This window comes from Myripristis murdjan, chromosome 8 (assembly GCF_902150065.1).
Source record: "Myripristis murdjan chromosome 8, fMyrMur1.1, whole genome shotgun sequence".
NCBI classification, from domain to species: domain Eukaryota; kingdom Metazoa; phylum Chordata; class Actinopteri; order Holocentriformes; family Holocentridae; genus Myripristis; species Myripristis murdjan.
In genome coordinates, this window is record NC_043987.1 from 10,733,114 (window position 1) to 10,748,278 (window position 15,165).

Genomic DNA, 15,165 nt, shown 5'->3' on the forward strand with positions numbered 1-15,165 from the left:
TACATGTTACATACCCAATACACCTTATTAAATATACAGACAATGTTCATGGAGTTGAGGCCACTCCTGTTCTGAGACTCCACATATATGTATTTACACACTAGCTGCAGCACTCCGCCACATACAGGGTAACTGGACAGTGCGGGTTTATGTTGGGTTGAAAATGTAGTCTCAAACTGGCCTTCAGGGTTATCACAAAAACATTATTTCAAAATGCGTAATTCATTTCATTCATGTTTTGATTATTATTATTTTGATTATTTTGACTGGAGATAATGAATGATCAGTGATGGTCTGTTTGAACGAATTAAATGAACAAACAGAAGTATGACATGCTGGACATCTAATGCCAGCTCCATCAGTCCAGCTCAGCTGTCAGTGACATGTGCTCAGCTCGTCCAATCACAGCTGCTGCACTCTTACAAAACCAGACTGCATGGCTTCTCTTCGCCGCGCCGTTATGTTTAGTTTAAATTTTGTTAAATAAATAAGTACAAATAAATTAAATAAATCGGGCATTGTTTGACTAAATTCACACATTTCTTAAACGCCGTTCCTCTGTTTTGTGCGTTTAAGTTAATCACGAGTGACGTAGTGCGTATTATGTCATCGCCATGCGACGTGGACTGACTGAGAAGTTTGTTGTTAAACTGGTAGTGCTGCTCAGTCTCAGTAAGGGATGACATCTCTCAAAAAGGCTTTAAAAACCCACTTCGGGTTCGACAGCTTCAGGTCTAAACTGCAGGAGGATGTCGTCAAAGCGGTCATTAAAGGTAGCGACCGTTTTATTTGGTTGCTATTCACTGTGTTATGAGTTAAACTTCTTGCTACTTGGCAACACGTTAGCTTCCTGACGTCAGGTTAATCTGTTTATCGCATTGGCAAGGAAATCGAAAGTCGTTTAGCTGTCATTTCACTTCAGTGTGAAAGTGAATGACTGGGTTACCACTCTCAGCTTGTTATCAGAGAATAAAAGTGTTGCTGTGTCGCTCTCTTGCAGGGGACAGGGATGTGTTTGTGTGCATGCCCACAGGAGCAGGGAAGTCCCTGTGCTACCAGCTGCCTGCCATGCTGGCTCAGGGCATCACCCTGGTCATATCCCCGCTCATCGCTCTCATTCAGGTGTCCATCTGCTCTCCTTCAGCTCACACTGTTCAAATGTACTGTATGAAACAGTGGCCAGTGTCTTGTGTGTATTCCCTAATGTGTGTTGTGTCTGCACGTCTACCCAGGACCAAGTGCATCACCTCAGGGAGCTGAACATCCCTGCCTGCTCCATCAACTCCAAGCTCCCTGCGGGGGAGCGCCGCATGATCCTGACTGACCTGGAGAGCGAGAGCCCGAAGCTGAAGCTGCTCTACATCACCCCGGAGATGGTGGCGTCTCCTTCCTTCCAGCCGTGCCTGGACGGCCTGTGCTCCCGGGGCCTCCTCTCCTACCTGGCTGTGGATGAGGCGCATTGCGTCTCCCAGTGGGGCCACGATTTCAGGCCTGACTACCTCAAACTGGGTGAGCTGCGCACCCGCCTGCTAGGGGTGCCCTGTTTGGCGCTTACAGCTACAGCGCCCAAGAACGTGCAAGAGGACATCCTTCACTCCCTGAGGCTGCGCATGCCGTTGCACTTTGCCACGCCAGTTTTCCGCAGTAACCTGCGCTATGATGTCATCTATAGGGAGCTGCTACCAAACCCCTATGCCCACCTCCACGCCTTCATTAAAGAGTCTCTGGCACTGGTCAGTGGGGCCAAAGGACAGGTCAGTAGACTGGATTTTGCATGGTGTAGCGATACTGTGTGTGACAGTAGGGCAAGGATGATATGTTTATCTCCTGATTCAATACTATCACAATACTTCAGTGCTGATTCAATATGTGTCGTGAATCTACAAGTATTGCGATTTGATATGATTTATTGCGGTGTTTGTTTTTTGAATTGTCCTCTAGTGTATAGATGTAAAGTCTTATGAAGCTGTGATTATCCTAAAGGTCACAAAAGGTCATTTGATGTCAAGTTAAAAAAAATGGTCTCACTACCATGCAATGGCTACTATGGGGGCTAACATCATCACACAGGAATCAAATGTGGCTCATTGAATCCACAAGAGTCTCACCTTTCCAGTGGGTTCATCATTATATAGGCCAAAAGAACACATTTGGACTGCATAGTTTGTGCCCTAAACTGCATGGTATTAACATAAGGTGGGCATGTCTGCAAAGGGGAGACCCGTGGCTGCCCAGAGAACCCATTTTCATTCAGATATCTTGAGGTCAGAGGTCAAGGCACCCCTTTGAAAATGACTATGCTAGTTTTTCCCTTGCCAATAGTTAGTCTAACTTTGGAGTGATATTTATTCCCCTTGCCGACAACCTAGCATGACATACTATGTACCAAGAGATTCCTTAGGTCGTCTAGTTTCATATGATACCTTTACTTTAAATCAATTCAATAAAAAAAAAAAAAAAAAAAAAACATTTAAAAATCATAAAAAAGAATTGCAATACTTAAGTTATGTTATGCTGCTGCTCTATTCTGGTCCTTCTCATTCTCTATCTATTTGGTGAAATGATAGATCACCTCCTCGCTGACCTTTATTGAAGGATTGCTTGGCTCTTCCACTTAATCTGTGTTTCTATTTGTGTGATATTTTCCTTCATATTATTCCTATCATATGTCTCTGAAATGGAGAAAGAACAGCTTAGCTGAAAAAATAAAAAAATCAGCATTTATTGACAGTATAGAAAATGGCTGAGCAATTAATCATCACGTGCAATATGCAAATCACAGGGTCTGCATGTTTTTGAAAAAAGGTAAAATGTGTACCGAAATAGCATTGTGCATAAGTATTGTGGTGCTACATGTGCCTGGCCTACAAATTGTATTCTTCAGGTGTAAGAAAGCATGTTAGTTTGGTAGAGAGCCCAGCAACAATCGCATCATCATTTCAATTCTTTTTGTATCTGTGAAAATATAAATGAAAATGCAAAAAGTACCATTCCTATTAAACGACGACTTACATCACAATCACGATTTCTGTTAATAATTGTAATCTGATTTTGTTTTTATTACATTATTCAGGCCTAGTATAGAATATTGTGCTTTTACCTCAATATATGTGTTTGTTATATATGTGTGTCAGCAGGGTTGTGGGATTGTGTACTGTCGGACCAGAGAAAGCTGTGAAACAGTGGCCCACCAGCTGACTAAACTTGGAGTCTCGGCCAAGCCTTATCATGCAGGTAAGAGGGCTCTTAAAAGTGAACAGGGGTCGGATGGGAACGTGCTGTCATTTGGGCTGAGATGATCAATCCTCTGCTCTTGTAGGTTTGAAGGCAGGAGACCGTACCGAGGCCCAGAGTGACTGGATGCAGGGCAAGGTGCTGGTTATTGTAGCCACCATTAGCTTCGGCATGGGCGTAGATAAGGCTAACGTCAGGTGAGGCTGTGAATCCCAAATTTTTGCTGCTTTTTTTTTTTTCTTTAGCTCGGTTTTGCACATGTTAACGTTTTTGGTAAATTCCTCAGGTTTGTAGCCCATTGGAACCTTGCCAAGTCGCTGGCCAGTTACTACCAGGAGTCTGGGCGAGCAGGGAGAGATGGGCTGCCCTCCTCCTGTCGAACCTACTACTCCCACAGAGACAAGGAGCAGATGAACTTCCTGATCAACAAGGAGGTCGTCCGCAAACAGGTCAGCCGGCGCCTGAAGATGCCAGTCATTAGAAGGAGATTCAGTTATATTCTGCATCATTTAATGTGCTGAAGCTCTTTTGGACTTGTCTGTAGGAGAAGCGTGGCTCCGCGAAGGACTCTGACAAAGCAGCCATCACAGACTTCGAAGCCATGGTGGCATTTTGTGAACAAGAAGGGTAAGTGAAGCATTCTGCACGCAAATACACAGTGTAAGTATCTTTTTGTTTATTTCATAACAACCCAAATGTAGTGTGTGAACCTGAACCACCATGCTATGAGACAGATACAGAATCATACAACACACCATTGCTTCTCATGTAAACATCATTTCCATGCAAAGACTTGTCACCATGCAAAGAAGTTATTATTTATTTTCCTCGTTGATAGAATAGAAAGATACAGTTCTGCACAGCAAACATCACTTTTATTATAGACACTCCATGTATTTTTTTTTTTTTTTTTTAGATCATGGTCCATTTCTGTTTTTGCACAACAGAGGGCAGACTTGATCCCTCTTTCAGGTGTGTGTTTTGTTGAATGTCAAGGAACATTTTGAGGCTTGGCAGTGGCAAGCTGTGCCCATTTAGGAAGCTTTTACACAATGTAAGCATCACTGCCGCTGACGTCTCTTAAGAACGTAGCACAAGGAGGCTTAGAAAACCACAAACAAACCAACTTGTGTTCCTCTCATTTTCCCCAGTATAACTGCTGTTGTTGAGTATTTTATATTTGCCTTGTGCACATTCAGCATTGACACTCCACGTATTTACCTTCATTATTAAAGACACTTTGGGGAGGCCCCATGCGGCCCTGCCCTTTCCTCGGGTCAAAGGCAGCATTGTTGGGCTGCAGAGCCCCGGGATGCTTTGTGGAATGCTGATACTCCTGAAAGCCTGGAAGCTTTGGCGGGTGTGTTTGGCAGCCTGTCAGGACATCCTGCACTGTGTTTGTCAGGTGCTGCGTTGTTCAAGGGCTGGGCCCCTTTAGAGCCACTTAACACACCCTGTACGAGGCCTCCCTGCTCACCGAGTTCAAGGTCTACAGTACAAAGCCCGTCTGTGAAGGACCTGAGCATTGGCTTCCCAGTGTGAATTCTCAATCAGCCTGCAGGACTCTCCATGCCCAAGAGAACTGCAGAGAATGCCCGTTTTGTGAATAGAGGACCCGGGGGGCTCATGTGTACGGGGCCCGATGTATTTGAGAGTTAGATGTCCACAGAACGCCCGTGTGAGTGTTTCTCCTCAGACTTGGGGTCCCTTGGTCCTGATCTGGCGACAGCAGCAGCAAGTCACGCAGGTCAGCACTATCATGAGCACCACGACCACTGTGGAGGAGTGGAACAGTACCATCGATATAGTAAATCAGATCTATCACAGATCATTGACAAAATCATGTGACCAGATATGAAGCGTATAACTACACTGGTATGAAGAGGTGGGACTCACAGATGAAGGTTAGGAGGATGAAGAAAGCCCCCAGCTCCACAGGGTTGGCATTGGGCAGATCCTGCAGCTTGGTCCATATCCTGTTGAGAAGGTTCAGTGTCTCCTCTCTGGCATCCATCCTGGGAAGACAGAAACCGCAGAAGTGGGGTGAATGCATTTGCAGTCCAATTATTATGTTTGATTTTTAGCTATGTTTCTTTTTATTTAATTATTTATTTATTTATTTATTTTGCGTATGTTCTCAAGGTTTGTTGCTTACCGCTGTCTGTTCTGACTGTGCGCAAAAGACACTGGCAAGAGTCCGTGTTATCTTGTGTAAATGTGATATCACACTCGTTTCTCACACACGTTTTCCCAATTAACTGCTGCTATTCTAATATAAGAAATAAAGTGGGAGGTTTGCATGGAGTGAGAGATGGGAGTGTGCAGCCTGAAAGCATGTGGTTTTTCTGGCCGTGTGTGTGTGTGTGTGTGTCTGAAAGTGAGTGTATGTGTAAGGTTTCAGCATATCTAACACGTTACATGCTGAGCTGTAAAAGGCAGTCTAACAAAAGATGAAAAACAGTGTCTGTGCTTGGAAGAAGCGAGGCTTTCCTGGTCTCCCTCTTTAAGGACACACATGTACGTTATTGTTTTTCAACCGTCTAAAATACATTTCCTAATTTTAGTTAGTGTTTAACTCAAGCGATGTGACACTGTTTACCATTCTCAGGTTTGCTTGCAGTGTTAGCGTGCCGCACAGTAAATTAAATGGCACTGGGTGTGACAGCTTTTGGTGCCTGGACTAGATCCGGCTCAAGTCAGTTTCTTGTTGATCTGTGTTTTCCCATGATCCGCTCTCATCAGTATTTACATCTGTATCTGTTTCCCCTTTCCTTTGAATGCTGGCACTGCTAGACTGCATGTGTAAACAGATTACACTCATCTCACGCCTCTGTCAAATGATGTTTATTGCATGTTAGTTTCTCCCTTTGAATAACTGGGAAACACTCCGATCAGGTTACTGCTGTTATCAGCTGAACAGTTTAGGTCAAGTTAAAGAAGGATTTGTTTGATAGCACAGGTCTGCACTGCTGGGTGTGCAGTGTTAACAACAGATGACAAACAACAGATTCCTGCTCTCAGATGACACCCTATAAGGAGCCCTATCCTTTTTCAGCTTTTACTTTTATACATCTTCACTCTGAAATATTAAATTCATACTCATCCTGCATGCAGTGCATTATGAAAACGTTTGAAGGAAATTCTTTTTTTTTTTTTTATTATTATTCAGGTATCTTTTTTTTGTTCTCATTATTTTCCCTAAGGCACATCTCCTCCCCATCAACCCACTTTATCATTTTATATGTTTCTGAGGCTTGTGCTCGCCAGCTTTTGCAGGGCTACAACTCAGAGCCACTTGTGTACCAGGTTACGTGGCTAACATGAACATGTGCAGCTCGTCTACCCACTGTGAGAAACTCCTGAGACATGTCGCTGTTACAAATGTCATCAGAATAATAATCACTCTACTTCTTTAGAGTGAGCCAGGTCCCCCTCCCACATTGCATTTACTCCTTACATCGGTGAGGCTGCTGTATAAGTCTGACTTTTAAATACATTCCTTACATTCTTTTGGTCATTGCTCAGGCTGCAGTGTATCTGTCTCACGAAATTGCACTTGCACAGACACGGACGCATTCATATTGAATTTACTCACCTGGGAATGCTTTTGTGGATTTTATACGCTCAAGCAAACACAGACTGATTTGGAAAAAAAAAAAAAAAAAAAAAAAAAAACAGATCAACAGTGCTCTCAGAAGTAAACAGACAAGGGGCTGAAGAGGAGACATGATAGATAAACACAGCATTTCTTACCTGAGGGAGCGAGCAAGCTGGAGAGTTGTCTTCTCAGTTGTCAGAGTCTCTGTGTGTGTGTGTGAGAGAGTGAGTGAATGTTGTCAGAGCCTGCTGCACGTCACACAGAGGAGGTGTCCTCCGACTCTGTCTCAGCTCAAGATTAGGGTTAGCAGGGATAATTCCTCAGATACTGATGGGGCTTAGCACGTGCACCAGGAGGAGAGTGAGACGCCGTGAAGCCCACTCGCTGCTCCTCTGTCTTCTGCTGTTGCTCAAACTCTCAGTACCTGGACTGCAGAGCCAAGTTACAACTTGAATCATTCCAGCTGTCCCTCTTCACATCCCTCTCACTCTTCTCTTCCCTTTCGTCCTCCCAACTCCTCTGTTCTTAGTGCTCTTCTTAGTGGTTAGTTGTCCTCTTTTTTGCACCTAGGCCAACACAGTTGTATGTGTCTTTGCTCAGAAAAAGGACGTCTGCTGTGGGTTTGTGCCATTTGACTTATTAAACCCTATGCTTATGTATCTGCCACCAAGGCTGTTTTGTCTTTTACAGTCCTGCATGGGAGTGACTGTTGCTTCAGAGTGTCTGTGTGCCTCCCGTCTGCCTTTCCCCTCCTCCTTTAGTGAAACTGCACCCCTCTCTTTTCACGGCTGTGGAGACTGGATTTCCATTTCCAGCGAGGTAGTTAGTATTGGTGTGTTGTTGAAGTGGCTTGTCTAATAGCCTGCTCCCCAAAGGGACTCTGTGTGTGTGCGTGCGTGCGCCTGGGTGAATATAGGCTGTTACGTAATACTGGATCTGATTCAGGAGCTAGGCCTATTTATGAGAGGAGTCACAACAATCACAAGCAGAGATTTGATCAGGAACCTGTAAAACAGGTGAACGTGATATCTCATTAAAGATGCAAAGGCTGGGTGTGTCTCAAAAAAAAAAAAAAAGCTCTGAAATCTCAGAAAAACAAAACTGAACAATCACGTAACAACTCAAGATTGGATTTGATTTGATATGCTCTTGATTTCAGCAAAATTTACGCTATTCTAGTCTAGATTAGTGAGTCAGTTTCTGTAAATTACCCCAAGAGACACTCAGAGAAGGCCTTGTCGCTTCACATTCCAAAAAACATGGTAGTGTATTTATATATTTATTTCTATCCTGGAGCTATTTTTTCCTATTCTTTCATATTATTTGCGGAAAAGCTGCAATACACCCAAGGAACTAGTCTAAGGAGAGACTGAAGTTGGAAGGAAGTTATATATACACACCTTACTCTTTTTTTATGTGTCTGCCATCCTCATCCGTCTGTCTGTGAGGTTCAGAGGTGCCATTTTTTACAGAGTGAGGCTTTTGATTTCATGCGACTAGGAAACCTTGTTTGACTTATTTGATAACAGAGCAGCATCGATCACAGTAATGGGGAATGGTTACACAATAGGGCATTGATCAATTATGCACCACATGGTGTATCTAAAGAACATCCTGACGGGATGATGCTGCCCATGTGCCCAAAAACATCACCAAGCTCGATGTTTTCTTTGAAATACAGTCTTTGAAATGCAGCCTGGTTTCTTTGCAGGTCAAATTGGCTCTGTGCATGTATTTTGATAATTTCCACAAAATAACTATGCCTTGCTTTTGCTTATGTGTGTTCTTTTTATTAAGCACTGTTTCCCACGTCCCTTTCAGCTGCCGTCATGCCACCATCTCAAAGTTCTTTGGAGACAAGACTCCCAACTGTGCCGGTGCGTGCGACTACTGCCGTAACCCCAAGGCTGTACGGGCTCAGATTGAGAGGGCGGCTGTGCTGAGCACCAAGATAGCAGCAGCTCAGAGCAACGAACCCAGGGGCCCGTTTGGCTTTGACCCCGATCTGTATGCAGGAGGAAAACGGGGCTATGGATTTGAGAGGTAGGGCCCCCTATATAATTTGATACCTCCTGCTTCGATTTTAGATTTCTGTTGATTGAGTTGTGATTTGGCCCAGAACAGCTGCTGTAATGTGAGGTTATGATGATAATCTGAAGAACAACGCCATTGTCACACCTTAAGGTACGATGAAGGCGAAGCTTTCAATTCTGATGATGAAACTACAAAGAGGAAGAAGGAGTTCGGTGACCTCTTCAAGAAGCAGATGGATCTTCGAAAGGTGAATCACGCTCGTCAACACGCCCACCGCAGACTTTTCTGTTCAGTGTCTCTGCTCAGAAACGCACATTCTCCTGAAATGCATTAATCTCAGTGGAAAAACAACTCCGTCATAGTGTTTGTGTTCGTTTCTCTCTACATCTGCTAGCCAGCTGTGGGCAAGCAGGAAGGCAGGGGTGTTTGGGGCCCCCGTAAGTGAAGCTTGTGGTAAATCACTCCCATATGTGCTGTGGAACTGGCACAATGCTGTAGGAAAACTAATAACTATTACTCAGCGGGGCCAAGAGAAGCTTGCCAAAAATGTTTGTAAAACAGGATCAATACCAGTACCACTGCAAAAAAAATCAATCACAATTTCTACCTTCAGTCACAAATGTTGTGATTGAAGGTAGAAATTGAATGGCACAATGGCAAGCCCCTCTACAGAATGTGATGGAAATACGGCTAGTGTCTCCCCAGTCTACCACTACAGCTGCTCAGATCCTTATTTGAATCTCTGGGAGTGACAAATGTGTCGAATTGATCTGCTGTATTAAAACGGTTGATTTGGCAGTCATGGGGTTTGGGTGAACCTTGACACGCACCTCAGAAGGTGAGAGTTAATGCTGGAGAAAGAGAAAGGTAGAGCAAAATACTCCTGAGTAACACAAAGACACTTTCATGGTAAACTGAGTTCACTGTTGAGTACAGATTGTGTTGATTCAGTGAATAGATGAATACCAACTGTGGCGTTTCTTTCCCTTCTTTGTGTTTAGGCCAGTGCTGGTCAAAAGGAAGTCTTTGTTCTGCCAGGTAGGCTCTGTATTTCGAAGTTCAACTGGTTAGAAATTTGACAAAATTAATAAACAGGCAGTCAACAGTCTTTGCCATGTAACCGGTCTTGTGTTGTGCAGATGCTGACTGCCCGCTCAGAGAGGCCAGCAGCCAGAGGATCCCCAAGCTCACCGTAAAGGTACACGTGGCACTTGAACACTGCAAACACATTCCTCATTCTTGTGATGTTAATTAACACATTCATGGGAATTCACTTGCACGTGCATCACGGCATGTTAATGGATGCAGTATGGCCTTCATTTAAACCGTGCAACTAAAAAGATGATTGGTCAGATGATACCATTACAAAGAGTAGATTCAGACTAGTTTACAACAAAACAAAGACACTGTGCTGCCACTGTGTGGCTCATCTCTATGTTACAAACGTGTACATTTTGTTCAGTGGAAGTTTGGAACACCTCTGTCCCTCACATGAGTAGAATGAGCAGAAACCGAGTAATAATAAAGAGACTGGGAGATATTTTCTATTGATGTTGCTTAGTTGGTGGATTTTCCTTACTGGTATTTACAACTAAAAACATTTTAATTCAAGAATAGGACATTTCAGAAATCACATGAATGCACATTTTATATCTCAGTTTTGCTGAGAATTTTCTAAGCATGTCACTGTTCCAATGAGTTCCCAAAGAGTTTGAATAAATATGGCTCTCCTGTTATTAATAAATCTTGTCATGACAATTTTTCTTAACGCCTATTTTTAGTAAAGTTTAATATAGTGTTGATTCTTGAATTGTCAACCATTTTTCATTATATTTCAGGCCCAGGAACACTGTCCCTGTGTTATTAATAAATCTCAGCACTCATTCAAACTTTCTCTCCCTCAAAGACAAACCAGTTGTACTTGTCTCTTTCTTTTCTTTCCCTTCTTTCCCTCTTTTTTGTTGTCCTCTTTTGTCCTGGCCTGGTGATGTCTGATTATTTTGTGACTCCAACTCCTTCCGTCTGACCTCCTAACTTCATATTTTGTCTTGTTTTACACTTGTATTGTTGTCACTTTATTCCACAAATGAAAAATAAATTTATGAATAAATAAATCTAGCCACATCAATATTTCCTAACACTTATTTTTTTCTTTTAGATTTTTTTTTTTAGCACTGATTATTGAATTGTAAATAATTTTTCATTATATTTCAGGCCCGGGAACACTGTCTGTCCCTCCTGCAGGAGGCACTGAGTGACCACCAGGGGGCAGAAAGTGCATTCAAGTAATAATACAAGCACACACACACCTCAAAAACACAATTTAATTAATGCAGCATTGATTTTACTGCAGCAGAGTCAGATCTAACTTTCCCACTCCTTGTACTTTTTGTCCTTCATCTCTCCGCCCTGTCACCCTGCCAGCTGTGACTCCCTCTCTCTGGCAGTGGATATTGAACATGAGGTCTTCAAGAACAGCAAGTCCGCCAACTTGTACAAAGCCAGTGTCCTGAAGAAAGTAACAAATGACTTTTCTGCCTTTCACAGAATTATTTCCATTGTGTTATGCAAAAAGAACAGAAAGATGAAGGGTGAGAGACTATTGCCAAACTCTTTCCTTGTTCTGAAGGTATCAGAGATGAAGAAAGGAGCACCTGCTTCAGCAGCAGGAGGAGGAGGAGGAGGTGGAAGACCAAGAGAGGAAGGAGAGGATGGGATGGGCAGCAGCTCCAGCTTGACCAGAGAATCAGAGTCAAAACCCAAGGAGGAGGCGGCATCTTCATCCTCCTCCTGCCTCAGCGAGGAGCTGCACGGGTTCACACCTGCATCCCAGATCTACTCTGTAAGACCCTGCAACGCTGATGAAATGGGGCTTTTTGGCCAGCCTGCCATGTGAAATCCTCACTGTCCTTAACACAATCACTGCAGAGAGGTTGCCCTTATGCTAATATAATTAACCTAGATTCCCCCAAAGGGATAATTAAAGATTTGTGCAATGTATTAGGAAATGTGAGTAGTAATCAATAACTCTGTCCATAGTAGTGGAGACATGACTGTATGTTGCTTTTTCTGTATTTTTCCATCAGATGAAGCGTAAGAGGATAGGGGCAGGCCAGAGGGGCTCATCCAATCCCTTCCAGACGGCTAAGGAGTTGCTGCAGTCCTCAAATGGTGATCCAGCGTCTAACAGAGGTGGGTTCTACCACGACAGTTTGGGAAGCTCTCGAGATTTGGATAGCGAGGTGAAGAGGAAGAGGAGAGATGAGGCAAGCTCAGATACGTCTTCAGTCGTGACATCATCCATCAGAGCCAGAGCGAATGCCGTCGCCGCCTCCTTGAACAGCCCGACCAAGGGAGGCAGGGCGCTGAGCAAGAAGCAGCAGAAGCTGGCGGAAGCTGCGAAGAACTCACGCAACATTTCCCTGTACTTCGGGAAGAAGCCAACGACAGAGAACAGCCACAAGCCGGACACGCAGAAGGGAGTCGATGCTGCCTCTTCTCAGAACAATGAGATGATTCCCCAAACAAATGTCACCCAACAGGAAACCTCACCTGCCACTGAGGAAGAAGATATGGATACTGTTCCTATGGCAACAAGTCCTATAGATTTAGTTACTGAGGACACGATTCAAGCAGAAAGTAAAACAGAAGTGATTGTTATACATGATGATGGTGATGATGATGAACTGCAGACAGTTGAGATGGTGAAGAAGGGACTGACTCAAGAGATTTCCAAACAGGATACCAAGTCCAACACAGAGTAAGGTGTCTTTCGCACACTATCTAATGAAGACATTACTGATGTAAAATATTACCCTCTTTTCTTACTTGTAGCATTTGTGCTTCTCACACAGGCAAAGTGTACTTCAGGAAGAAGCTGAGTCACTTCCAATAGAGAGGGTAGGTGATTCTTGTTGGTACATATTAAAGGAATAATGCAGTTTCCCACGTACCCTGAATGCAGTCTGTCCATCCAGACAGTTTCCAGTCTGTCTCCCTTGACCTTGATACAACAGTGCTGGATGGCTGTTCTTTTGCAGAGCTCAAACAGTGAGAGCATAATCCACACCTTTCCTGTCAAAGAACATGGGAAAACTGTATCTATTCACCTGGAAACCTTGCCAGTCCCACAGAAATTATGGATGGATTGATTGTAAAAAAGAAAATTTTGTGAGTTTTGGGTGGACAGTCCCTGTAAACTATATTTCTTGTATTTCCAGTTGACAGATGATATGAAAGCAGCAGAGGAGTCCTCCCATCCCGCCAAACACAGCTGCCCCCCTGAGAAGAACGGGAACAGACGGAGGGTGACCTTTAACCCCCACGTGCAGGAGAGCACACTGCACCCTGTTCATGAGCCACCCAAACCTGTAAGCCTGAAGGAAGTGGCTGATATCGTGGTGCGCTGTCTGGACCCATTTTACGCTCAGGGGAAGTTTGCCACCAAGGTGAGACGGGCAGCGTCTGCACTGAACAAGCTGTTTCCATGTTTGCTGAAACTCATGATGCCAGTGATCCTCATGTGATGAAATGGGGCGAGGCGGTTGGTGGGACATGTTTTACTTGATCAGTGATGAATCCTTGCACACTGATTTGCCCTTATTTCATCTAGAGTTAAAAAGAAAAACAAATTTTTTCCATACCAAATCGCCATGTCACATTCACATTCTGTATCAATTTTTGAACCCATCGACTATCATCTGATGACGTTTTAGCCTCTTGGGGCATCGGCTCATTTTTCTGCCGGCTGCTTGCTTCTGTTTCTGTGGTGCATTTGTGTTTTCCGTTTCTTTTATTACACTAGTTGAACATTTTTCCACACAATACACAAACATTGATACTTTTTGATGTTTTAGGCGTTTTAGGTCCAGTATGTATATATGTATGTATATGTATATGAAATGTCACCATGTCATAAAAAAGATGAATGGTGCCCCATTTTATACAAAATTCCCTATAATTTTGCATGACATGTTTGGCATTTTTGGAAAAACTTCAGGATCTTTAAGTTCAGTGAGATGGAAGAAAGCCTGGCTTTGCAACATGCGTTATGATTCTCTTACTGGCAGAATGGAAAGGGTAGAGGTTAGCTAAGTTAAGTTGATGCTTGATGGTTGATGATATATTGTGTAATATGGCTAATTTGAGTACCTTTCTTTTGTCTTTAGGATCTGTTCAAGTCATTTGCTCGCTACTTGTCTCACCTTCTTGCGGAGGGGAGGAGTCAGGGAAGAGGCCAAGGTAAGTAGCAAATGGCATACAACTCTGCAGCTTATGTTCGTTGCGTTTGGTGGGCTGCTTTGTAACATCTGTTTTTTTTTTTTTTATGTCCACAGTCAAGGCAGAGACCAAGGCTCTGGTCAAGAAGTTCTTCAGCAGAGTCAAGCGCTGCGAGAATGAGGCGGACTGGAAGGACCTCAAACGACTTCACAGCTCCAACACCACCGAGAACAAGGAATGAAGGGGAAGAGACACATAGCCACTTCCAGGAAGGGTGAAAGACCTTCCTCTTTGTCAATGCCTGTGCTTCTGTTGCGCCTCTGTGGTGTCACCATACAAGGCTTTCCCACAGAGCTCTCGCTGACCAAGCTGGTTTGCTGCTAGGCTTCCACTATTTCAAGCCTCATCGCCGCCCCAGTCATGCATCTCAATAATGTCGCAATAAAACACGTCGAATATATACAACCTGACTGCTGAGCAGAATGAGCCCCGCAGGATGTAAACCAGACAGGTCTGTGTTTGGTGGGTTTTACACGGGCAGCCAAGACGTACGAGAGAGGGATTGTTTCAAATCCTGTTACTGCTGCTACATCGTCTCAGGCTGCTGGACCGCGGGACGTGAAGCCAACTAAATGTCCATGAAGTCTAGACGTGATGTGAAACTGACTACTCTGTTTGTCTGTCTTATCTTTTTATGTTGTTTTTATGCTTTGATACCTGATCTCGTCACCTTAGCAGCGAGTCTGGCAATGAGAGAATGTGTGCAGTAGGATGCTTTTTTTTTTTTTTTTTTAAATATAAAAATTATAGAGTTTACTAATATGCTTTGAAATGAGGGAGATGTCCAGTAGCTGTGTGCTGCAGCTGGAAGCTGTTCATTGTGTGTTTTTGTTAGGAACTGACCGAGAGGCCGTGGCTTTCTGTCCCGGCTGGGTCATAAATAAGTCCAAAGATACTTTATGAACACAAAACCCTTCCTGTCCGGAGATAGTGAACAGCACTACTGTTTGCTCCGAACTGTTTACAATAAAGTCTATGCACAGACTTCCCACATTGTCACATCCCTTATTGTTGATTTA

The 15,165-nt window shown here is 43.7% G+C and overlaps 1 protein-coding gene and 1 long non-coding RNA gene across 3 annotated transcripts; one reads left to right on the forward strand and one right to left on the reverse strand.

The window, feature by feature from the left end:
• The first annotated feature begins 637 nt into the window (after positions 1–637).
• recql5 (RecQ helicase-like 5) lies at positions 638–15,130 on the forward strand. Of its 2 annotated transcripts, none has more exons than XM_030058616.1 (19): positions 638–773; positions 1,001–1,122; positions 1,233–1,754; positions 3,135–3,234; positions 3,320–3,431; positions 3,521–3,683; positions 3,779–3,861; positions 8,654–8,875; positions 9,017–9,113; positions 9,868–9,904; positions 10,006–10,064; positions 11,081–11,151; positions 11,291–11,384; positions 11,496–11,708; positions 11,953–12,626; positions 12,721–12,766; positions 13,087–13,314; positions 14,035–14,107; positions 14,203–15,130. In XM_030058616.1, exons 1-19 carry the CDS (start codon positions 680–682, stop codon positions 14,325–14,327), a joined length of 3,135 nt encoding a protein of 1,044 aa, XP_029914476.1. In that variant the 5' UTR covers positions 638–679; the 3' UTR covers positions 14,328–15,130. The 2 variants fall into 2 exon arrangements, with proteins under 2 accessions (XP_029914476.1, XP_029914477.1); XM_030058617.1 differs by having other exon boundaries at positions 3,138–3,234.
• LOC115364161 (uncharacterized) lies at positions 4,086–7,604 on the reverse strand. The gene is made up of 3 exons (XR_003928641.1): positions 6,988–7,604; positions 5,131–5,249; positions 4,086–5,009 (listed from the first exon to the last, which is right to left on the reverse strand). It is a non-coding gene; the product is annotated as an uncharacterized LOC115364161 (long non-coding RNA).
• Positions 15,131–15,165: the final 35 nt, after the last annotated feature.

Excerpts from the sequence above, each read along its gene's own strand:
- recql5 (XM_030058616.1), top strand. The coding sequence starts at position 680 with ATGACATCTCTCAAAAAGGCTTTAAAAACCCACTTCGGGTTCGACAGC. Across the intron at positions 774-1,000 it reads CGTCAAAGCGGTCATTAAAG|GGGACAGGGATGTGTTTGTG; the intron begins GTAGCGACCGTT and ends GCTCTCTTGCAG. Across the intron at positions 9,114-9,867 it reads AGCAGATGGATCTTCGAAAG|GCCAGTGCTGGTCAAAAGGA; the intron begins GTGAATCACGCT and ends CTTTGTGTTTAG.